Source organism: Bos taurus, chromosome 13, assembly GCF_002263795.3.
Source record: "Bos taurus isolate L1 Dominette 01449 registration number 42190680 breed Hereford chromosome 13, ARS-UCD2.0, whole genome shotgun sequence".
Lineage (NCBI taxonomy): Eukaryota > Metazoa > Chordata > Mammalia > Artiodactyla > Bovidae > Bos > Bos taurus.
The window spans coordinates 35229161-35254725 of record NC_037340.1 but is presented as its reverse complement, the minus strand read 5'-3'; the positions used below and the strand labels follow the sequence as shown (position 1 = coordinate 35254725).

The following is a 25565-nucleotide window of genomic DNA, read 5'->3' as shown; positions in this document are numbered from 1 at the left end:
TCTAAATTTCTTTAATGAGGTTTTTTTTTAATATGAGAAGTCCTTATAGGAGTATTACAGAATTATAAGCAGAATTATAACCGAATCATAATTTGACTACTTTAAATCATTCCATTATCTTAGGCATTGGAGCCAGTGGGAGGTCCTTTTTTACCTTTTAATTTTCTGTGTCAGCATTATTTTCAGCTTCACTTAACTCATACCATTTTATAGTGTTCCTTTTGTTAATCTGCTTATAATGGTTTAAAACCATTGCTTGTGTGCATACCATTGTAGATTTTAACAATGAACGTTTTTCATGTTGTGATAATTGCTTGGAAATATGAACTAAAACACTTTTAGTTTAAAAATATTAATAGTATTTAGGAATATGTTCTATTCTTATGTTTTTGATATAGGGTCTTTACGCTGCTGTAGAATTTTGTCAGAAGGAAAGTGTAACTTCGTTGCAGAATATAACCCGGACTCCAAGCCTGGGCCCAGAGGCTGCAATTCCATTCAAGTCACGTTATTTAAATTTAAAATTGAGAAATTCATTAAACCAGACTTCTGAACTGTCAAGCATTCAATGTAGTAACCAGTCTTCTCCTTCAAGCAAGAAGCTTTATCAGTTACTTTGTTGTGCAGAAAGTGTAAGTTTTTAGGTATACTTCCCCAGCTTGATATATGTGTATTTGACTTGTTTTGTACATTTTAAGTTTTTATTATCAAATATTATTAAATATTCAAATTACAGAGATAGTGACCGAGTGAAAAGTAAAATCAATCCTTCCCCACTCCTTACCTGATGCACAATTTGTGATCATAAGAAGTAATCACATTCTTCCAAAGTTTTGGGCCTTTGGATTATTCTAGTTTTCTCTGTCTTGTCAACATGACATATAATTGTATATGACATTCTTTTTGTAAAACTAAAAGATCTTATTTCTGGTTTTATCTCTTTTTTTCCTGCTCTGATAATGTTTGCAGTTGCTGGCCAGTCGCTCAGTTGTGTCTGACTCTTTGTGACCCCGGGGACTGCAGCAGGCCAGGTTTCCCTGTCCTTTACCATCTCCCGGAGTTTGCTCAAGCTCATGTCCATTGAGTTGGTGATGCCACCATCTCATCCTCTGTCACCCCCTTCTCCTCTTGCCTTCAGTCTTTCCTAGCATCAGGGTCTTTTCCAATGAGTTGCCTCTTCGCATCAGGTGGCTAAAGTATTGGTGCTTCAGCTTCAGCCTCAGTCCTTCTGATGAACATTCAGGACTGATTTCCTTTAGGATTGACTGGTTTGATCTCCTTACTGTCCAAGGGACTTTCAAGAGTCTTCTCCAGCACCACAGTTTGAAAGCGTCAATTCTTTGGCCCTTAGCCTTCTTTATGGTCCAACTCTCATATCTGTACATGACTACTAGAAAAACCGTAGCTGTAACTATACGGACCTTTGTTGGCCAAATAATGTCTCTGCTTTTTAATATGCTGTCTAGGTTGGTCAGAGCCTTTTTTCCAAGAAGAAAGTGTCTTTTAATTTCATGGCTGCAGTCACCATCTGCAGTCATTTTGGAGCCCAAGAAAATAAAGTCTGTCACTGTTTCCATTGTTTCCCCTTTTATTTGCCATGAAGCTATGGGACCGGATACCATGATGTTTATATTAGTTTTGGTTTTTCTTACAGACTTGTCAAAGATTTAGCTAGTTCTTTTCAAGAACCTCTTTATGGTTTTATTTATCAAAATATATTATTTGGGGGTATTGATTTTTCTAGTTTTTAAAACTCCTAACCTTTTATATTTCCTCTACTTTGTGGGCCTTTAAGGCTATGGTTTTTATTTTAAATATGAATATTTAAGCTTCAGCATGCACCTTCATCGGAGAAGGCAATGGCACCCCACTCCAGTACTCTTGCCTGGAAAATCCATGGACGGAGGAGCCTGGTGGGCTGTAGTCCATGGGGTCACTAAGAGTCGGACACGACTGAGCGACTTCACTTTCACTTTTCTCTTTCATGCATTGGAGAAGGAAATGGCAACCCACTCCAGCGTTCTTGCCTGGAGAATCCCAGGGACGGAGGAGCCTGGTGGGCTGCCGTCTATGGGGTCGCAGAGTTGAACACGACTGAAGCGACTTAGCAGCAGCAGCAGCATGCACCTTCATGGTATGATCATTTTAGCACCAGTTTCCTAGGAAACATCCAGGACTGTTGTTCTAAGAAACTGGGGGATTGTGGGCCTTCATTCCTGAAACTTTGCTGCTTTCTAGTGTTTCTTGCCTTGAACATTGGCTCTCCTCTCCCCTGCAACTCCCTTTAAATGTCCAGCTTTGTGGTGGTTTCTACCTCCTCTACTAGAGCACTTTACTGTTTTCATTTTCCTTAAACAATACTTTATACTCAGTGCCTAAGAAAAGTCGTAGTTCTAATTCTAGCCAATTTTTATTTTGCTGGTATCCTTCCTCATTCCTCAGTACTTTTTAAAGGGCATTTGTAATAAGGCTCAATGTAAAAAGATTGTGTATTTTTAAAGTCAGTCTCCTAAGCCATCAAATATCTGAAATAATATGACCATTATGCAACATGACCTGAACATTTTCTGTGTTTTGTTGTTTTGTTTTGGCCAGCTAGGTAGATGATCAGCTGAACACTCTCTTGAGGGAATTCCAGCTCACAGAGGAGAACACCAGGCTTCGATATCTCACCTGCTCTCTCATTGAAGATGTAGCGGCTGCATACTTTCCAGACTGTGCAGTCAGACCCTTTGGCTCCTCAGTGAATAGTTTTGGGAAACTAGGATGTGATTTGGACATGTTTTTGGATCTAGATGAAATTGGAAAATTTACTGCTCAAAAGGTAACTGCATTTCTTTAAATCACAAAGTTAAAATTATTAGAAGAAATAAAGGAAATCTTTGGACTTAATAAAATTATAACTTGATTTCTAAGCTTAAGAGGCAGTGTGGTTACAGAGTAAAGTCTATTTGATACTGCTTCTTTGGAATTGTAACATCTTTGCATTAGTCTAATATGTGGTCATTTTTTGTGAACATCTTAAACATGTAATAAAATGTTTGTTCCTTTCGGGGGTTGAGAAATTTTTTGGATAGACCAAGGTTACTTACTGTGTTTTTCAGATTATGTGTATATTAACTAATTGTTTTATCTGCATAACCTAGTTACTGAAATACTTTTTACATCTCATGTTATTTGCTTTTATTCATTTCTCAGAATTCTTCTGATTTTTATTGTATTCAAAGACTATGTTAGCTACATTTAAGTGTATGATTATTTATTTTTTATTTTATTTTATTTTTAAACTTTACAATATTGTATTGGTTTTGCCAAATAACGAAATGAATCCGCCACAGGTATACATGTGTTCCCCATCCTGAACCCTCCTCCCTCCTCCCTCCCCATACCATCCCTCTGGGTCGTCCCAGTGCACCAGCCCCAAGCATCCAGTATTGTGCATTGAACCTGGACTGGCGACTCGTTACCTTTTTATCGGGTTGTTCATTTATCATTGTTATGTCCATCATCTCTGTAAATGCCTTTTCTTTGAATTCTCTTTTGTTTATTAAGATGGCCCCTTGTTATCTGTCTCAGAAACCTTCTTCTGTATCACTATTTTCAGCTTTCACATTTTTGTTCAGTTGCTAAGTCATATCTGACTCTTTGAGACCCAATGGACTGCATTATGCCAGGCTTCCCTGTCCTTCACTGTCTCCTGGAGCTTGCTCACACTCACGTCCATTGAGTCAGTGATGCCATCCAACCATCTCATTCTCCTGCTCTCAATCTTTCGCAGCATCAGGGTCTTTTCCAATGAGAAGCTATGGTTTTTCCAGTAGTCATGTATGGATGTGAGAGTTGGACTATAAAGAAAGCTGAGCATCAAAGAACTGATGCTTTTGAACTGTGGTGTTGGAGAAGACTCTTGAGAGTCCCTTGGACTGCAAGGAGATCCAACCAGTCCATCCTAAAGGAAATCAGTCCTGAATATTCATTGGAAGGACTGATGCTGAAGCTGAAGCTCTAGTACTTCAGCCACCTTATGTGAAGAACTGACTCATCTGAAAAGACCCTGATGCTGGGAAAGATTGAATGAGGGAGGAGAGGGGAACTGCAGAGGATGAGATGGTTGGATGGCATCACTGACTCAATGAACATGAGTTTGAGTAAACTCTGGGAGTTGGTGACGGACAGGAAGGCCTGGCGTGCTGCAGTCCACGGGGTCGCAAAGATTCAGACACAACTGAGCAACTAAACTGAAGCTCTTCGCATCAGATGGCCACAGTATTGGAGCTTCAACTTCAGCGTTAGTCCTTCTAATGAATTTTCAGAGTTGATTTCCTTTAGGATTGACTGATTTGATGATCTTAGTGTCCAGGGGACTCTCAAGAGTCTTCTCCAACACCACAGTTCAGAAGCATCAGTTCTTTGGTGCTGTCTTCTTTATGGTCCAACTCTCACATCCATACATGACTACTGGAAAAACCATAGCTTTGACTGGATGGACCTTTGTCGGCAAAGTGGTATCTCTGCTTTTAATATGCTATCTAGGTTTGTCATAGCTTTCCTTCCAAGGAGCAAGCATGTTTTAATTTCATGGCTGCAGTCATACTCTGCAGTGATTTTGGAGCCTGAGAAAAGAAAATCCATCACTGTTTCTACTTTTTCCCCATCTATTTGCCATCAAGTGATGGGACAGGATGCCATGATCTTAGACAGGATGCCATGATCTTAGTTTTCTGTATGTTGAGTTTTAAGTCAGCTTTTTCAGTCTTTCATCCTCATCAAGAGGCTCTTTCTGAGACTGTTGATATTTCTCTCAGCAACATAACATACATTGTTATATTTTGGGTATAAATAGCAAATCACTGAATTTTATGCTTTTAGTCCAATCTTTGAGTCTTTTTATTTATTATTACTGGTAAACTTTGATTTTATTTCTACTGTTTAATTTTTTATTTCCTATTTTCTATGCTTTTCCTTTGCTTTTCCTTCCTTTCTTCCTCCTGTTGAATTCTTTCTTTATTCTGCCCTTTCATCCCTTACCTTCTTTCCATTTACAGTTTAGAGATTTTATATCCCATTTATAGTTTATTAACATGCATGTCTGACAGAGTAAAGTTAATCAGTGTGTCTGGTATCATCCCAAACAGTATAAGAGGGGCTTTAATTTAATTACAACTTTGATTTGGAAAAACTTCTGCATTTTTGTACAATCTTAGGTTTCTATGACTTTTCTTTCTTATGTATTTCAAACTAATAATCTCTGTGTGACTGTCTAGTTGAAACGTCAAACTTAACATTTTGAAAACAAAAGTTTATCTTAATCTCCTTGTTAATATTCTTAAGTTTTTATGAAAGTTATTTACGTGTCACATGTTAATTAGTGGCATTTTAGCTTTCCTGATATTTGCTGTCACCTAAGCAAAGAAATCTAAGCTAATCTTTTAGGCCTGCCTCTTCATTTACATCCTCAAACCTGCAGTCACAGGGTCCCTTAAAACTTCTCAGTTAAATGATTATAACAACATCTTGCTTTCCACGTATTCCTCACATTATGCCTTGGTATTCTAGCCCTCAGGTTCTGCTGAAGTTACCTTAAAACACAGATTGGATCATCCACAAACTTAGAATTGTTCTTTTTAACAGAGAATTGAAATGATCTGTTTCATAATTCATTTTAGTGATAATTTCTCATTCTGTATCTTCACACACCAGTTTTTCAGTTATATCACTTAATTACCTAATTGTAAGGCACTTTTATGATGTGGATAACAACGAAACAATTGGTATGTCTCTTCATTGAGGAGTGCTGTTTCCTTCCATTCCTGACTGCCATTCCTAAGCAGCTTGCAAGTCCTAGTTCTGATTCCACCTTCTTAAAACCATACTTGATTTTTTTTTTTGCTCCAGTCAAAATTAATCACTCCTTTTTTGCAGTGTCTTGCTCATCTTTCTGTCTCTAGATTCCTCCTGGGTTACATTTAGTTAGTGGTTGATCTGTGTCTCTCACTGTATCATAAGCGTGGGCAGAACAGGGACCGCGTCTGTTCGTTTTCTCATCCCACACAGTGCCTGTCTGCTTGGTGTGTAATTACAGAGTCAAAACTGGCCAAGGAATATAAAACACATCACAGTGAAACGGATCAGTCTTACTAAGATGAACATGCTTTTAATACTTGAAGTTGTATTAAATTCCTGGCAGGGACACTTAAGTTGTATTAGGTTATTTTTATATTAAATAATTAACATGGCTAACAATATGTTGTGATGGTGAAAGCTTGGGCTCAGGAGCCACACTGCAGATTAATCATTCTTCTACTTACAGCTGTGTGACAATGGGTAAGTTATTTACCTTCTCTGTGCCTTGATTTTCCTAGCTGTAAAACTGGATTGGTGCTGTAGAACCAACTCATAGAATGAGAGGATTGGTAGACAGTAAGAAACAGTTTTTTTTCTGTTGGAAGTAGAGGAAGGAGTTGGAAACTTAGTTGGATGTTAGATTTCTGAACTAAAGAGCTATTTAAAAGACAGTGTTTTAAAAAAAGTATTTTAAAAGACAGTGCTTCAGTCTCACTAAACAGTTTGACATAATTTTGTATGTAGGTTTAACTTAAGCAGTGTTGTTATATACTTATATTCTGAAATATGTGCTTATTTAAGATTATAATAGCTTTGCTAATAGAAACTTTTTAGAAATATAATGAAAAACAGGAGCATTTTTTAATTTTAATTTTTAAATAAATAAAAATAAATTAACAGCAACAAAAAGCAGGACTACTTTTAAATTCGTCCTCCATAAAGCAGCTTCTTTGATTGCTGTATGCCATCATGAACCTCTCCTTCCTCTTGGTGCTCTGTGTGTCTTGGTACCCCACCTTGGTTTGTAATTCTCGGGACTTGTTTTATTCTTCAGCCAGAGTTGAGGACAGTTAGGAAGAGATTATAACTAAATCTATAAATATGTCTTAGCTTCAATCTACTGTATCCTTTTAAAAAATGGCTGCAGAATATTCTATTGAATGAATGCACCATAATTTATTTCATAACCAGTCCTTTTTCGTTAGTTAGGGAGCAGTATCTTTTTTCCTTCTTTATTGCCAACTATAGTAGGTGATATTCTTAGGTTGTGCGTAACAGAAACCAACCCAGAGCAGCTTAAACAAACAGAAGTAGAGGAAGCATCCTAGAACTCAGGAGTCAGGAGTCAGGAGTGTGGGTGAGTCCTGGGAAAAGACTAGAACTAAAGTATAAACTATCAACAATCCACAAAGGGTCTGTTTCTCTCCATGTTTTGCTTTGTTTAATATCTTCCTCCCCTTCACTCTCCTTTCCCCACCCCACTTTGATTTTCTTTACTTTTTCATCCTGGTGGTGTAGCATGTGCCTGCCCCAAAGTTTCTGAGTTCCATTTCAGCCACCTGGTAGCCTCTGCCCCTCAGTTGCAGTTCCTGGTGGAAACACTGGGTGGTGAGGGGAGCCTCCATGCTGCTCACGTCAGCAACCCTGTCTGGTCCACATGCATTGTCAGGGCCTTCATCCTTTCAGGAGGAATGAGTTCTTGAAGAGCGGTGGGTTGAGGGTAGAGGGCTTTAAGCTAGATAGAGGTTTTAGAAGGTATTCTACCACACAAATAGTGCTGCAGTGAGTGAACAGCTTTGTAAATCTGCTCCTTTGTATTAGCATTCCTTTGGGGTGATTTCCTAGGATTTTAGTAACTAATCAAAATCTTACATATTCAAAGTTTTGCTATTTCAATATTGAAGTTGTCCCAAAAGTATGTCTCAGTTTACACTCCTCTTGTCAGGATGGATGTGTTTCTCCTCACCCATCAAAGCTGGTCCTGTCAGCCTTTTTGTTTTTGCCAGACTGATAATCAAAAAAAACCTCATTGCTGTTTTAATTTCCTCTTAGTTTCTGGAAAACAAGAACATCTTTTACTATGTTTCTTGCTCAGTTTTATTTCTTCTGTTAATTTCTTATTCAAATGTTTTTGGCCATTTGTAGAATTCGGCTCTGTGTAAACCCTTCATAAATTAGGGACATTATCCCTTTATATGACATGTATTATTATCTTCATTTGTCTTCTGTCTAGTAATAAATATGCTTGGCCTTAAGATGATTTTCATTTTTATTCATTCATATTCTTTTGTGTGTTCTGGAATTTTGTGTCATGCTTAGAGAATCCTTTATGATTGTATAAACATTCTCCCATTGTATTCTGGTATTTTATTGTTCAAAACCTTTTTTATTGAAGTCTTTGCTCTGTGTTGAATTTATTTTGGTTTTGGACTAGTCTAGTTTCTTTTTTTGATGGCCACTTGACTCATTCTTTCAGTAGCATTTCTACAGTAATTTGCAGAGTTCATTTTATTAACTATTAAATGCCTATAGTTACATCTAGTTGTATTGTCTGTTTCCTTCTGTTGATCTGCTCTTCTCATGCATGTATTTCCTGTTATAACTACTGTGGGTTTGCAGATCTTATGAAAATGGAAAGGCTGACTTGGAAAGGGCATGTATATATATATGTTCTCAGAGTCTGTGGTTCTATGTGTAGTATTACATAAGTCAATTATAAAAAACCAATGATCTTTCAAGTTAGTATTTTATACTTTAGAGAATCAAAAGACAACTGAAGATTTTTTTAGTGTTTTTATTGAAGTATAAGTTGATCTACAGTGTCATGTTCATTTCTGGTGTACAGCAAAGTGATTCCATTATACATATATTGTGTCTATTCTTCTGCATATTCTTCTCCATTATGGTTTATCACAGGATATTTAATATAGTTATCTGTGCTATACAGTAGGACCTTGTTGTTCATTTTATATATAGCAGTTTGTATCTGCTAATTCTAAACTCCTAATTTACTCCTTCCCTATCCCCATACCCTTTGGTAACCATAAGTTTGTTTTCTATGTCTATATGAGTCTGTTTCTGTTTTATAAATAAGTTTATTTGTATCATATTTTAAATTCCACATATAAGTGGTATCATATATTTATCTTTCTCCTTCTGACTTCATGGTAATCCTTGGTCCATTTATGTTGTGTAAATAGCATTATTTCGTTCTTTTTTTTCGGCTGAGTAGTATTCCAGTGTGTGTGTGTGTGTGTGTGTGTGAGTGAGTGTATATCACATCATCTTTATCTGTTCATCTGTCAGTGAACATTTAGGCTGCTGCTATGTCTTGTCTGTTGTAAATAGTGCTGCCATGAGCATTGGGGTGCGTGTATCTTTTCAGATTTTTCTCCAGATAAATGCTCAAGAGATGGAGTTTTGGATCATATGGTAGCTCTATTTTTGTTTTTTAAAAGAACCTCTATACTGTTTTCCATAGTGGCTTCACAATATGCATTTCCACGAAGAATGTAGAAGGGGTCCCTTTTCTCTTCACCCTCTCCAGCATTTATTATTTGTAGACTTTTTAATGATGGCTCTTCTGACTGGTGTGAGGTGATATTTAATTGTTTTTAAATTTATTTTTAATTGAAGGATAATTGCATTACAGTATTGTGTTGGTTTCTGCCATACAGCAGCATGAATCAGCCATAGATATACATATGTCCCCTCCCTCTTGAACCTCCCTCCCACCTAATTTTAGCTTTGATTTATGTTTCTCTAGTAATTAGCGATGTTGAGCATCTTTTCATGTGACTATTGGCCATCTGTGTGTCTTCTTTGGAGAAATGTCTGTTTAGGTCTTACACACATTTTTTGATTGGGTCTTTTTTTTTTTCTTTGGTTTTTGTTTTTGTCATTGAGTTGTATGAGCCATTTGTATATATTGGCCCTTGTCCAGTTGAACTGTTTGCAGATATTTTCTCCTAGTCTATCAATTGTCTTTTCATTTTGACAATTGAGGGTTTTTGGTCTGCTTTTGGCTGTGATTGCATGGAGAATTTTTTGTGTCTGTATGGTTATTAATTTTTTGTTTTGTGTGTGTGTGTTTTGACCAGAAATGACTTAGAGCATCTTTTTAGAAAAGTTTCAGAAGTTCCTTTTTATGAAAAGCTCCTATTTGCTAATGTTTTTATTATTCAGACCTCAGGAAATTTTCTGATGGAATTTCAAGTGAAAAACGTTCCTTCGGAAAGAGTTGCAACTCAGAAGATCCTGTCTGTGATAGGAGAGTGCCTAGACCAGTTTGGCCCAGGCTGTGTGGGAGTCCAGAGGATCCTGAATGCCCGCTGCCCGCTTGTCAGGTTTTCACACCAGGCCTCTGGGTTTCAGTGTGATCTGACTACTAACAATAGGTACGGTCTCTTACTTACCATCTTAAATGAACGTTACAAAGGATTAGCATAGTTTTTCTTGTGCAGAAACAGTGGTTTTTGACTCTTGGATATGCTTTACTAGTAATTTTTTTAAAACGTGAAAACTTGAAAAGTAGGAAGTACTTGGGTTTTTTTTTTTTTTTTTGGTGTTCTTAATAAAATGTTAAGATACTGTGTTAAAATGTTAACATACCTAACAAACATCTTCTGAGAACTGTGTTTCATTGTTCCTACTTATGTAGCCTGATAACAACTCAAAAGTTCTGAGTATCTAGCCTTCTAGTTTACTTAGAAAGTAAAGTGGCATCTTGAGTTTGCCCTGGGAATTGCCTCCAGATATAGTCAACTTTGTGTCAAACAAATGGTGAACTGAGCAGCCTAAGAAGACTGCATAGTTTTCTTCAGCATGTTTTCATTTTATTATCAATCTGTTTGCTTAAAAAAGGGGGGTAATGAGAATGACAAGTTCTTTTATGCCCTGATAACTTTTCTTTGGTTCTCAGTAGGGAAAACTTCAGTTGAGGCGTTTGTTTCTTTACACTCTAGTGTACTCATTGCGTGCATTTCGTCTCCCTGTACTATCTGTTAGTTAAATAATCATAACTAAAAATAGATTCAGAAAATCCAATCTAAAGCAGTTTTGAATAAACTCAAGTGTTCGCTAACGAGTCAGTGCTAAATACTTCTGAATTTCTCTCAAGTGGCTCATGGACTAAAAATAAGTAAAAATGCATACTATACTTTCTCTCATTACTATATTTTCTTTATAGTATGTAAGTCGAATAAAATGACTTTTATCTTTGTAATAATGTTCTTTTCATTGTCTTGTTGCTATAGTTTTTACAACTTTAATATGCATCAGACTTTTTATATTTGCATGTTTCTTTATATCAGATACCTTGTACTGTGTGCTCGGAGAAGGCAATGGCACCCCACTCCAGTACTCTTGCCTGGAAAATCCCATGGACGGAGGACCCTGGCAGGCTGCAGTCCATGGGGTCGCTAAGAGTCGGACACGACTGAGCGACTTCACTTTGACTTTTCACTTTCATGCATTGGAGAAGGCAATGGCACCCCACTCCAGTACTCTTGCCTGGAGAATCCCATGGACGGAGGAGCCTGGTGGGCTGCAGTCCGTCGGGTCACTGAGAGTCGGACACGACTGAGCGACTTCACTCACTCACTCACTGTGTGCTACTTCTTTTTCAGCTTAATTTAGCTTCATTTACATAGCTAACGCATTTAATCACCATGAATTTCCACCCATGATGTGCCACCCATGATGGTACTTAGTAGACAGTTTGGAGTTGATACTGTGAAATAACATGTGCCCTCTCTTGGGTCTTTGAGAAATTACAAGACATGTCTTGATCATTAGGAACTTAATTTTAAAATATTTCTTATAATTCTTTGCATTATAACATATGACTAGAAGACTTAGAAAATAGGCTCTGAAGACTGATTTCTTAATACATATTTAATCTTCCTGAGTTGTGGTTTTTATAAATAGTACACTTAACTAATTTTGGCTAAATTTTAAAAGACTTATACTTTCTTGATAAAATAATATTTCCCTTGTCTGTTGAAGGACTAGATAATCTCCCTTTCCCATTCTGAAGTGTCCTGATTTGGATGATAAAGTATAAGGTTAGGTCACCTATAATCAATCCATAACAAAATCAAATTGTTTTTGAAATTCAGTTATCAGGAAATCTTTGTCATATTTTTCTTCCTGTGGCGAGTGCAAATCCTACATATGACTTCATTTCCCTTATAGCTTCTTCTGATAGGAAGATCAGAAATAATCATGCAGCACAGTTTTAATTAATCTGCAGAACCATTGGATTGGAATGCCTGTAGCCCAAATAGATTCTGATTCTGACTTTGTTCATTCTGTCTTTATCTTCTCTGCATGTATCTTCAGTGCCCCTTAAAACACTAGAAAAGCTGTGGGTGCAACAAATAAACACAGGAATTAATGATGACTTAAAACAGAAAAGGACTAGTTAATCTACATTGCAACTAAAATATGAAGCTCCTACTTACAGACCTGCCTGTGTCTTTATTGATAATTAATAAAGAGCACTTAGGTATTATTTCACTTATTACATCATGTTTAGGGACTTTGATTTAAAATTTTCAAGTATGATAACTGCATTGTGGTTGTCAGCATTTAGAATAATGTTTTAATGATAATGAAAGGTTACCATTCATATTAAATGTTATATTGCAGATACATAATGCATTTGATGATCTGCTCTTGTTGTTCTGAATATGTTTAGATAGAGTAAGATAGTTAGATATGTGCCCAGGTTTGTGTTTTGTTCTACTCTGGGATCATATTTTGGGGGGGTTGAAAATTTCTGTTATTTTTCTCTTTCGAAGGATTGCCTTGAAAAGTTCTGAACTGCTTTACATGTATGGTGCCCTGGACTCGCGGGTTAGAGCCTTGGTGTTCAGTGTCCGATGCTGGGCTCGAGCACATTCGTTAACGAGTAGTATTCCTGGTGCTTGGATTACAAATTTCTCCCTCACCATGATGGTCATCTTTTTTCTCCAGAGGAGGTCACCTCCTATTCTTCCAACACTAGACTACCTAAAAACCCTTGCAGGTGAGACTCAAAACATCTGTTTTCTCTCTAACTGTTTGAATGGATAGCAGTACCATGTGTTATCAAAGCCATGTGTGTGTGTTTGTTTATTGTTCAGTTGCTCAGTCAGGTAACTTTGCAACCCCATGGACTGCAGCATGCCAGGCCTCCCCGTCCTTCACTATGTACTGGAGTTTGCTCAGACTCACGTCCATTGCGTTGATGATGCCATCCAACCATCTCATCCCGTCTCCCCCTTCTCCTCCTGCCTTCAGTCTTTCCCATCATCAGGGTCTTTTCCAATGAGTCGGCTCTTTGCATCAGGTGGCCAAAGTATTGGAGCTTCAGCATCAGTCCTTCCAATGAATATTCAGGGTTGACTTCCATTAGGATTAATCTCCTTGCTGTCCAAGGGACTCTCAAGAGTCTTCTCTAGCACCACGGTTTGAAAGCATCAGTTCTTGGGCACTCAGTTTGTTTAAGGGTCATGTATTTTCAAAGTGTTGTGACTCTTATTAATAAAATCTAAAAACTGTTAATTTACTTAATGTCCACCAGGGGTCATGAGAGCTGATGATTTGTGAAGCAGAGGCCTTTAAAATTTTTCAAGAGCTCTGTCTTTCTGTGTCAGTTGGCAACATTGTTTACCATCTCCTGAGCCAATTGGAGCCTCTCCTGCCTTGACCAAGTTTGGAATGACCTTGGAGAAAAATATATCCCAGATGCAGCTTCTGATTGGAGCCCAGCTTACAAATGACTTTCCAAGTTTGAATCTATTTGCAGATTTCTCTTAGAAATGCCAAAAACCATTTCATGGTGTTTCAAGGTCCTAGATTTTTTTTTTTTGGTTGAAAGTTTATAGGCAATCTTAGGTAAATGGTTTTAGAATTAGTATACTATTTAATTTGTGTTTTAAATAAATTGAAATTTTGATAGTCTGCTGGGGGAGATACTAAAGTATTACAGTCTTAAATTATGAAAGGAAAATAATTCAGGGATTTACTCAGAAAATGTATATGCACTCCATCGTCTGCCCCTCCTATATATTGCTGCCAGATAATTCTTTTAAAGTACATTCCTAAAGTGGCCCTCTTTAAAGGGATTGTAAAAGGATTTTATTCCCTAGAAAATAAACCTCAGGCAGTTGGCTTAGCTTTGTATTATATAGGATCTTCACCTCTAGCCATTTTTCCAGCCTCTTCTCCCACTCTTTCTCTTCATGTGTTCCCACATTTCAGCCAATAACATGTTCATAACATTTCCTCTTAGCTCCTTTTTATATGATATTTGTTTTTCATCCTGGAACATGCCTTTTCTTCTCTATAAATTCTTTTAAGTTCACTTCCATGCCACTTTTCTTATTATTCAAATTAGAAGTAATCTCTTCTTTCCCTCAAACACTGTAAGTGTTGGTCCCACTTGAAAATAAGCTTTAAAAATCTCCGTGTGGTAGGTTATGGAAAGTAGGAAGTTTAGAGGGAGGTAGAGTGGTGGGCCTGTATCTCACCTTTGAGGTCCATGCCTGTGTTCATCTCCTCATTCGGTGTCATTCATTCACTCCGGATCTGTTGGCTACAAACTATGTGTCAGGTGTGGGTTTTGGTGCAGTGGTCTACATATAGACGATAGACGATGTTCTCAGGCAACGCTTAAATCTAGTAAAGAGATAAGATGCACACAAACAGAAAACCTGGGTAGGTCTCACCTATTAGCCGCCTGGAAAGAGCACTTCCTGTTCAGTCCTGCTGTGTGCACTGATGCTTAAGACTACTTTCCTAGAAACTGTTTGGGGAGGTATCATGGATTTTGGAGTTCAGAAGTGAAGAAAGAATAGAAACTGAAAAAAGGAGGCTGCTTTGAAGCAGATTTGTGTTAGCGGCACACCATCACACCTTGATGGTTCTCTCCCACCCCTGCTGCTGTCCGGCCCTCCGCATCCCTGCCTGGGGACATTTGCACAGCTTCTCCCTTCCCACTGCTCTGGTCTTAACTAACAGTGATTTTCAGAAATTCACATTTAATTGTAGTATTCCCTCTCTTGAAATCCTTTCAGTGATTTTCCTATTATCTTTTTAAATTTCCACTAATTGTTTTAGAAAAAGAATATAATTTGTGAACAAATTTAAAATGACATGTTGAGTTTTTATTCCAAATCTATTTTAAGCCAAATACAAATTTAATCACATTCTACAGCATCAAAACATTCCTTTGATGGGAATTCTTTTATTTTCTACTTAAAAATACCAAGTTGGTTGTTTAACATTTTTCATGCTCATTCTTAAACATGGTCAGAGAAATCAGGCCATTTCAGTTGCTTTTTTCCACATAGCAAATTATAGGTGTGAATTGCTAATAAATGTAAAAGTGAACTTGATATAATTGTTGCTACTTTTTGATCATTGATTTTTAAACTTCTAGTGAAATCTTGAACTTTCTATGAAATACTTTTTCATAGGTAAATGTGTGTATGAAGGATGTGGTAAAGATAATTTTGAGAAGAATGTATCTAAATTTTTTTTCCTATTCATTTACATATTCTTTAGAATCCATGCTTTTTATACTTTCTGATTTTAACCAGGGGTCCCAGACCAATGTATCTTCAACAGTATATGGCTAAGAATAAAAACAATGTTAAACTGTGAAATCATTGCCATCATGGGAACCCCGTGGTTCATCAGCTGAGGGGCTTGAGTCCTGTTACAGTCATTTTCTTCTGAACTGTGCCTTTCGTTTGATATTCAGATAGAGCCTATCAATTTGTATTGTTTCAAAAAGAAGAAAGTAAGAGAGTAAGCTTGCTTGATTGCCTGGTAGTTTATTAGTAGAAGGCAGTGTCAGTTTGTGGAACACCTGTCAGCACTTCTAGGACTCTGTCAACCACTGTTTGAAATCTGGAAGTTGAAGTCCAGAGCTTCTAGCTTTGCGTTTAGGGTCCCTCATGATCTTTGTCTTCCTCCGCTTCTTGTACCTTCTCTCCTCTGTGCAGCTCAGGAGCTGCAGTTCTCCACACTCCTCATTGATCCTAGAGCCTCTGCACTTCTGCATCTTGTGCCTTCGCCTGCAGTGGCTTCTTCTCCTGCCTTCTCTTTTTACCTGGAGAAGCTCATCCCGATCAAGCCAGGGAAGAGAAGAGACAAACCCAGTCCAGAATGTGACTTCTTAGGTCTTTCCTGGCTTCCTCTCTCCTCCCTTCCTTCTCGGAGGTGGTGCCCTGGTGCCTTCCAAGCACCTGGAACACACCTGTATTGTGACAACTATTAGATTGTTTTCTTTGACTTGGCTGCCTTGACCAAGCGTTTCTAGGTCAGGCTGTCTCTGCATTTTCCACTCCTGGCTTAGAGGAGTTCAGTAAATAGATTCAGATGATTGGATGAACATTTTAAAGTTGAAGGCTGTTTGTACTGAGCCCAATGGCAGCTTTCATATTTTGGTTATTCTTGAAGTTTGTCTCTTCATGTTCTCTTACAGTCTCTACTGCTTTCCCCGTGTGTCTCTTATTTTCTTGCGTTTTCTGTCTTATTTTGGCTTTGGTCCCTTTGTAATATTTACTTCTGTGCTTAATGCTTTTAATCCAGCATCTTCCTCTTATAATCAGTCATTTGATTAGAGTTCTTTTGTTTAGGTTGCCTGTTTTTCTTTCCTATGATGAATTAAAGGTTTCAAGAAGAAATGACTGGGTGGCACTTTCAGCAAGTTTGATGCAGAGACCCCAACATAGAAGAGAGCTTTAGTTGCTCATTCTCCGTGACCCAGTGACAATTCTTTGAGTTCCAGGCACTTGGGTGAAATTTTTTTTGCATCATCTAAGTTTCCTATGTTAGAACATGCTCTTTCAGTCTTTTTCTGGAAGAGAAGGCCTGGCTTCTGACATGCTGAAACTTTGGCGTTTATTACACCATTTGTTGTGTTTAGAACAGTTTTCCCACTCTCAAACGTGTCTTGCATCTCCTAGTATAGAGATTCTTTCTTGTACTGTCTCCAGGGTAAACCTGACATTTTCTGTCAGGAAGAGACCTGGGGGTCTCACTGCTCTAAGCATCAGGCATCCAGGCTGGGCCCTTCTGGTCAGACCTGGCACTTCAGCTGCTAAGCTTTTGGAGGCTCTGCCTGAATGTCTGGTTTCTTCTTGGCTTTCTTTACTGCTGGTTTAGGACCCAGTGTTCTCAGATCTCTTTCAGTCATTGCTGCTTGTTCATCAGTTCTTCAACGTAAAATTTTTGGTTGCTCTTGTCTTTCCTATTCTCCACCTTTAAGATTTTATGTCATTTTACTCTCATTTCAGTAGTGCTTTGGGGTAAAGGTAGATGCTGAGTTTATATCACCATCTTTACCCCAGAGCATGTGCTCTGAAACAGCATGTAGGTGCCACCCAGAGGGGCTGAGTGTCACTGGCATGCGTGGCCTGGTAGGAGGGGTAATAGGACTTGACCTTGTCTGTAGATTGCCAGTGTTTCATACAATACTTCTAAGAAGTAAGTAATTTCCATAGAAATGAACAGAGAGAAATAGGGTGGCATAGGAGCTTCCCAGGTGGCTCAGCAATAAGGAGTCCACCTGCCAGTGCAGGAGACATCCCTGATTTGGGGAGATCCCCTAGAGTAGGAAAGGGCAACCCTCTCCAGTATTCTTGCCTGAGAAATCCCATGGACAGAGGAGCGTGGTGGGCTACAGTCCATGGGATCGCAAAGGGTTGGACATGACTGAGCGACTGGGCATGCACACATACAACAGGCTGTCATGTTTGAATAGGCTGAGAATGATTTCTCTACGGCAACATGGTTCAGTAGAGCTTCCTGTCATCACATTGTCCATTGGGCAGCCACTTGTTACCTGTGGCTCTCAGGCACTTGAAATATGGTTAGTGTGACTAAGGAACTGAATTTTTAATTTTAATGGCTATCATTTGTATATTAGTTTAATAGCAGAAAAACAGGAGCGAGAGTAAAAAGGGAGAAGACTCAACAGCTGAGTTGTTTCCTGGGTTTGAATGCTTTAGGGGTTTTGAGAAAACAAAACTGGCCCTGTCTTAAATCAGGGGGTCGTTTTTTTCCTTCAAGTTTTACTGCTTTCTGTTAAAAACTTTTTCTGGTGAAGACCAACAGTTATAGACACAGTCTGTTTTTCATCACTGTACATTCCTAGAAATATTCAGTACTTTAATATAGATATACTTTAAAGTGGATTTACTTTTCTATTGTAAATATATTCCTGGAAAAAAGAAAAATAAGACACAGCAGCTAGAAGAGCATCAGTATATATGACTGGCCTGCTGATAATTTGAAATAATAAGGCATGTGCCCAGGTCCCAGGAAAAATAAATCTAAGTGGACCTGTATATAAATTCTTCAGTTGTATAACAGTGCACATAAAATGTGCTGTTAAAAAATGAGTAACAGTTTTAGAATTTAGTATCAGTGTTAGAATCTGGAATGATTTTTGAGTACTTAAGTCAGTAACCAGGGTTTTAACCAAAAAATAACCAAAACCACACCAAAAAACGGGAGGTGGTAGTTTGAAGAAACCTTGTTTTATGAATTTCTCTCTGGCTGTTACAGATAATCATTCAAAGTCAAATATCAGCTAACATTCAGATTCTTGGTTATGTGCCTGCTGTATGCTGGACACTGTTGCTGTGGACTGGCCAGTGGGAAGAGGGAAGGTCATCACTGCCTTGGACTGGACAGTGGTCTCTCTAGTCCCAGACTGGGGTCAGGGAGTAGATAGCATGAATGCAGCCATAGTGTGGTCAGGTGCTTGCTGATGGAGCACAGGACAAAAGGCTGGGCGCCCCCTTACAGCTAGGAAAAGAGAAAGCCTTTTTAGTGGGGGTTGATTAGTCTTTTAAGAGTGGGAGTTTGTTTGCCTGCATTTGTACAGTGGGAGGTGGATTAGAATGGATGAAGGATTTCATGGTGGCTGTATATTTATCCATAACTAGGGAAGCGATTACCTCTAAAGATGTAAATACTGTTAGGAAAGGTGAATTGTGTGAGTCCACTGTGCTGTTAAATGAGTCTTACTGAATCCCGGTCACTGCAGAGTCCTGCCTCTTAGAAATTACCAGAAGTTTTTCAGAACTCTTAGAACATTCAGTTTGTATGTGTCTTGGATGAGTTGTTGAAAGTAAATGCACAAAAGGGTAATAAGACTGAAAATGGAGATCTAAATTAAATATCATTGATCAAAGATAGTACCAGGATTTAAGTTAGTGAAAGATGGGAACGGTCTACATTTTCATTTATTACTAGAAAATTGATGACCTCAGAGGATAGATTACGAATCATTGAGCGTCGATGGACAGTCTGTTCACCAAAGTTCATGTAAGGTTAATTTTACTGTAGTATAATTGCTCTCAAATCCTTTTTAATGGAGTTTTAATCCTACTATTTATACTATATATAAAAAACCCTGACCAATAATCAGATCAGATCAGTCGCTCAGTCGTGTCCGACTCTTTGCGACCCCATGAATCGCAGCATGCCAGGCCTCCCCGTCCATCACCAACTCCCGGAGTTCACTCAGACTCACGTCCATCGAGTCAGTGATGCCATCCAGCCATCTCATCCTCTGTCGTCCCCTTCTCCTCCTGCCCCCAATCCCTCCCAGCATCAGAGTCTTTGCCAATGAGTCAACTCTTCGCATGAGGTGGCCAAAGTACTGGAGTTTCAGCTTCAGCATCATTCCTTCCAAAGAAATCCCAGGGCTGATGTCCTTCAGAATGGACTGGTTGGATCTCCTTGCAGTCCAAAGGACTCTCAAGAGTCTTCTCCAACACCACAGTTCAAAAGCATCAATTCTTCGGCGCTCAGCCTTCTTCACAGTCCAACTCTCACATCCACACATGACCACAGGAAAAACCATAGCCTTGACTAGACGGACCTTTGTTGGCAAAGTAATGGTCTCTGCTTTTGAATATACTATCTAGGTTGGTCATAACTTTTCTTCCAAGGAGTAGGCGTCTTTTAATTTTATGGCTTCAGTCACCATCTGTAGTGATTTTGGAGCCCAGAAAAATAAAGTCTGACACTGTTTCCACTGTTTCCCCATCTATTTCCCATGAAGTGGTGGGACCAGATGCCATGATCTCCATTTTCTGAATGTTGAGCTTTAAGCCAACTTTTTCACTCTCCTCTTTCACTTTCATCAAGAGGCTTTTTAGCTCCTCTTCACTTTCTGCCATAAGGGTGGTGTCATCTGCATATCTGAGGTTATTGATATTTCTCCCAGCAATCTTGATTCCAGCTTGTGTTTCTTCCAGTCCAGCGTTTCTCATGATGTACTCTGCATGTAAGTTAAATAAACAGGGTGACAATATACAACCTTGATGAACTCTTTTTCCTATTTGGAACCAGTCTGTTGTTCCATGTCCAGTTCTAACTGTTGCTTCCTGACCTGCATATAGGTTTCTCAAGAAGCAGGTCAGGTGGTCTGGTATTCCCATCTCTTTCAGAATTTTCCACAGTTTATTGTGATCCACACAGTCAAAGGCTTTGGCATAGTCAATAAAGCAGAAATAGATGTTTTTCTGGAACTCTCTTGCTTTTTCCATGATCCAGCAGATGTTGGCAATTTGATCTCTGGTTCCTCTGCCTTTTCTAAAACCAGCTTGAACATCTGGAAGTTCACGGTTCACATATTGCTGAAGCCTAGCTTGGAGAATTTTGAGCATTACTAGCGTGTGAGATGAGTGCAATTGTGCAGTAGTTTGCGCATTCTTTGGCATTGCCTTTCTTTGGGATTGGAATGAAAACTGACCTTTTCCAGTCCTGTGGCCACTGCTGAGTTTTCCAAATTTGCTGGCATATTGAGTGCAGCACTTTCACAGCATCATCTTTCAGGATTTGGAATAGCTCCACTGGAATTCCATCACCTCCACTAGCTTTGTTCGTAGTGATGCTTTCTAAGGCCCACTTGACTTCACATTCCAGGATATCTGGCACTAGGTGAGTGATCACACCATCGTGAGTATCTGGGTCGTGAAGATGTTTTTTGTACAGTTCTTCTGTGTATTCTTGCCATCTCTTCTTAATATCTTCTGCTTCTGTTGGGTCCATACCATTTCTGTCCTTTATTGAGCTCATCTTTGCATGAAATGTTCCTTTGATATCTCTGATTTTCTTGAAGAGATCCCTAGTCTTTCCCATTTTGTGGTTTTCCTCTATTTCTTTACATTGATCACTGAAGAAGGCTTTCTTACCTCTTCTTGCTATTCTTTGGAACTCTGCATTTAGATGTTTATATCTTTCCTTTTCTCCTTTGCTTTTCGCTTCTCTTCTTTTCACAGCTATTTGTAAGGCCTACTCAGACAGCCATTTTGCTTTTTTGCATTTCTTTTCTATGAGAATGGTCTTGATCCCTGTCTCCTGTACAATGTCACGAACCTCTATCCATAGTTCATCAGGCACTCTATCTATCAGATCTAGGCCCTTAAATCTATTTCTCACTTCCACTGTATAATCATAAGGGATTTGATTTAGGTCATGCCTGAGTGGTCTAGTGGTTTTCCCTACTTTCTTCAATTTCAGTCTGAATTTGGCAATAAGGAGTTCATGGTCTGAGCCACAGTCAGCTCCTGGTCTTGTTTTTGCTGACTGTATAGAGCTTCTCCATCTTTGGCTGCAAAGAATATAATCAATCTGATTTCGGTGTTGACCATCTGGTGATGTCCATGTATAGAGTCTTCTCTTGTGTTGTTGGAAGAGGGTGTTTGCTATGACCAGTGCATTTTCTTGGCAAAATTCTATTAGTCTTTGCCCTGCTTCATTCCGTATTCCAAGGCCAAATTTGCCTATTACTCCAGGTGTTTCTTGACTTCCTAGTTTTGCATTCCAGTCCCCTATAATGACAAGGACATCTTTTTTGGGTGTTAGTTCTAAAAGGTCTTGTAGGTCTTCATAGAACCGTTCAACTTCAGCTTCTTCAGCGTTACTGGTTGGGGCATAGACTTGGATTACTGTGATATTGAATGGTTTGCCTTGGAAACGAACAGAGATCATTCTGTCATTTTTGAGATTGCATCTAAGTACTGCATTTCAAACTCTTTTGTTGACCATGATGGCCACTCCATTTCTTCTGAGGGATTCCTGCCCACAGTAGTAGATATAATGGTCATAATGGTCTGACTTAAATTCACCCATTCCAGACCATTTCAGTTCGCTGATTCCTACAATGTCAACATTCACTCTTGCCATCTCTTGTTTGACCACTTGCAATTTGCCTTGATTCATGGACCTGACATTCCAGGTTCCTATGCAATATTGCTGTTTACAGCATCGGACCTTGCTTCTATCACCAGCCACATCCACAGCTGGGTATTGTTTTTGCTTTGGCTCCATCCCTTCATTCTTTCTGGATTACTTCTCCACTGATCTCCAGTAGCATACTGGGCACCTACTGACCTGCGGAGTTTCTCTTTCAGTATCCTATCATTTTGCCTTTTCATACTGTTCATGGGGTTCTCAAGGCAAGAATACTGAAGTGGTTTGCCATTCCCTTCTCCAGTGGACCACATCTGTCAAATCTCTCCACCATGACCCGCCCATCTTGGGTTGCCCCACTGGCATGGCTTAGTTTCATTGAGTTAGACAAGGCTGTGGTCCTAGTGTGATTAATAGGGCATGTTAATCTATAGCTTTGCTTTGTGTGATTATAAATTTCTGAAGTAGGGAATATCTTTGAAATAGAATGTGAAATATTTTCCATTTCTGTTTATTTAAGATGCAGAAGATAAGTGTATAATAGAAGGCCACAACTGTACATTTGTTGGCGACTTGAATAGAATTAAACCTTCACGAAACACAGAAACACTAGGTAGGTGTTTTCCTTTTCTTTGTTCCTTTTTGGACTGAAATAGACTTTCTTATTATCTTTCTTGTTTTATTTTCTTACAGAATTACTACTGAAAGAATTTTTTGAGTATTTTGGAAATTTTGCCTTCAATAAAAATTCCATAAATATTCGACAGGTAAGTACTATTTCATATTTGATTATTAGGTATATGGTCTTCTATTGTACTAATATTTAATGAGTGTAGTTTTCAAAGCATTCTAACAAATGTCATTGTATGTCAACTCTTGATGATAGAGTGATAAAAAATTGACACGTATTGGAGCTATATGACTTGGGCCAAGATTCATCTAGTAGACCAGTTCTTTTCAGCATCTGTCTTTGTCAGTTTGCCATGATATCTTTGTCATCACCTACTACTAAGACTGTATCCTTCAAAATATGGAATATATTCTAAAAAGTTTTTTAGAAAGCATAATTTTATATACACTTCTATAAACCAGATTGAGTTTCTGTGGAAGAAATGGAATACCTAGTCTCAAAGATAGATTTTAGTAATTCCCTCAATTTGAGCCCTTAGGGTTTAATTTACCTAGGCAAGTGAATTTATTATTTTGGTTCATCTGAGTAGGCTGAATGACAGACATTTTCCGTAAAAGAAGAGCCATCAGAGGAAACTCCAAGCAGAATCTGTTTACAAGTGGGGGATACGTGAGATGGCCTCTGGGTTTATTCTGTTTAGTGTGTGGATATTTGGTTATAGCCCGTGTAAGACTGGCTTCATAAAACACATACTCAGATATTCTTTTTTGCTGTTTTTTCAACTCTCCTTTTTTCATCCTTCCCTGACCCTTATCCTGTTCATGGAGACTTTGTTTAAAAAAGGAAAAAAAGAGAGAAAAAGTGTGGGATAGAGAGGGTAAGAGACACAGAGCTCTGGAATGTAGTTTAGAAGACAAAGGTCATAGAACACAGGAAATGCTTCCCCCTTTATATGCCCTCACTACTCAGGGCTCAGAGAGAACGGTAGGACAGCACCCCCGCTGGACAGTGGCTTGAGAGGCATTAGGGAATTAACAGGGGCTGCCCACAGTGGAGACTCCTGACTTGGTTTTATAGTATTTATGTATGTGATATCATTTGAAAGAGGAAAAGATTATGTAGATTAGTGGATCACTGATGTTCATGAGTCACCTCTAGCTTTTCCTTTTAATTCTATGAGATATCTCACCTGGCAGAGCCTTGTTTAAGTTGAATCTTTAGGAATGTATATAGGAAGCTTTTAATGTTTTAAAATACATAATGGATAATCCTTTGTTCCTTCTCTACCTTTCTCATTTCATACTTGTGAAACATTAATTATTATATTTAAGGCTTCTAATTTTGTGTGCTTCTATTTTGTGTGTAATAGATATGTTTTTAGGAAGTCCCCAAAATAACTATCTTATGCCATTTTTCTTTTCCATATTTTTTTTTTCCTTCCCAGTTCTATTCTGTTAGATAAACGTTATGTTATTTTAAAAATACTTTTATTGGTTGACTTAGTCCAGATACCTCTCATTGGAGCAGTGACATCATCATCCATAGCTCATAAACCTAATTTATTTTTCTCTAAAGAGCACTCATAAAACCAGTGGAAAAAGCCAGTCAGAAGTACACACACATATATACACTAACACATAACATGCATACATACCGAGCTCCCTTGGGGAAGAGATTCTTTACTCTGTAAAGTTAGTGCTGGTGTTTTATGTGTTTTTGACATTTTATTAAACCAAACAGTTTCTGTATCTGAGCCCTTAATATATTCATACATCTTTTTCTTCCCGGTAATGATCTACAGGGAAGGGAACAGAACAAACCAGAATCTTCTCCACTGCACATTCAGAATCCTTTTGAAACTTCTCTCAACGTTAGCAAAAATGTAAGTCAAAGCCAACTGCAAAAATTTGTGGATCTGGCCAGAGAAAGTGCCTGGATTTTACATCAGGAAGGTAAAGACCGCCCTTCGCCATCAAGTAATCAGCCTTGGGGGTTGGCAGCCCTGCTGCTACCTTCTGTAGCAAATAATATGTCTCTTTCCAAGAAGAAAAAGAAGCCTGCAAGTGAAAGAATTAAAAACTTGTTGGATTCCATAAAAAGTAGCGGTGCAGAAAATTCCACAGCCACTAATGGGAGAAGAGCAATTAGCACTCAGGCATGATGGCTGCTCATTTGCTTTCAGAACTGGTTTTATCCTGTAAGCTGGTCGCTGACTGCCTGGAAGAACTGTGTGAAGCCCTGGCAGGTCATACTTCCATCCAGTGTCTCTCTTCTCATGATCTTCCTGTCGGGCCCTTTAAACTGGTCTGAGATTCTGCTATATGTTCAGTCTGAAGGCAGTGGCACCATATGAAAATGCTAGCCATAGGAACAGGTGAAAGAAGATTAGAATGTACTTCAGATAAAATATACAAAGCAGGTGGGAAAAATCAGTCCTAGAATCAAACCATTGTTGATATCCGCATCAGTCTCTGGGTGTAAATCATTTAAAGGGACTTCTAGGTATGTATATATGTAGGCAATGAATACAATAAAGTTGAGAAATTTGATAGAACTCCTTAGTTTTGTATTCTTCCAAGTATTCTTTCACATATAAATACAAACATATTGGTACTGATTTCCAAAAACGTTAATATTTTTAAAAGAGATGAATATAGGTACTTCGGTTAGTACATTCTAGATATTCTAAGCTAAAAATATAAAAATATTGGTACTGTGTATTTAAAAATATTAATCAGCTTTTCTATCTTCAAAAATAAAATCCTTTTTCTACTAGTATGTGATATTCCAATATTGCTTCAATCTTGTTTCAGAATTCTTTCTCCCTGTGGGAAGTAGATAGTATTGAAGTATAATTTCCTTTATAGTCCCTGTAGAGTGACTG

At 38.3% G+C, this 25565-nt stretch overlaps 1 protein-coding gene across 1 annotated transcript in view; it reads left to right on the top strand.

The window, feature by feature from the left end:
• Nucleotides 1-25235, top strand: part of MTPAP (mitochondrial poly(A) polymerase) — a 30451-nt gene extending 5216 nt beyond the window's left edge. Inside the window, exons 3-9 of the mRNA XM_002692146.7 lie at nucleotides 399-632; nucleotides 2600-2824; nucleotides 10030-10241; nucleotides 12648-12874; nucleotides 22571-22663; nucleotides 22744-22817; nucleotides 24483-25235. Coding sequence (XP_002692192.2) covers nucleotides 399-632; nucleotides 2600-2824; nucleotides 10030-10241; nucleotides 12648-12874; nucleotides 22571-22663; nucleotides 22744-22817; nucleotides 24483-24842 — 1425 coding nt within the window. The 3' untranslated portion in view covers nucleotides 24843-25235. The remainder of the gene's footprint in view (nucleotides 1-398; nucleotides 633-2599; nucleotides 2825-10029; nucleotides 10242-12647; nucleotides 12875-22570; nucleotides 22664-22743; nucleotides 22818-24482) is intronic.
• The last annotated feature ends 330 nt before the right edge of the window (nucleotides 25236-25565 follow it).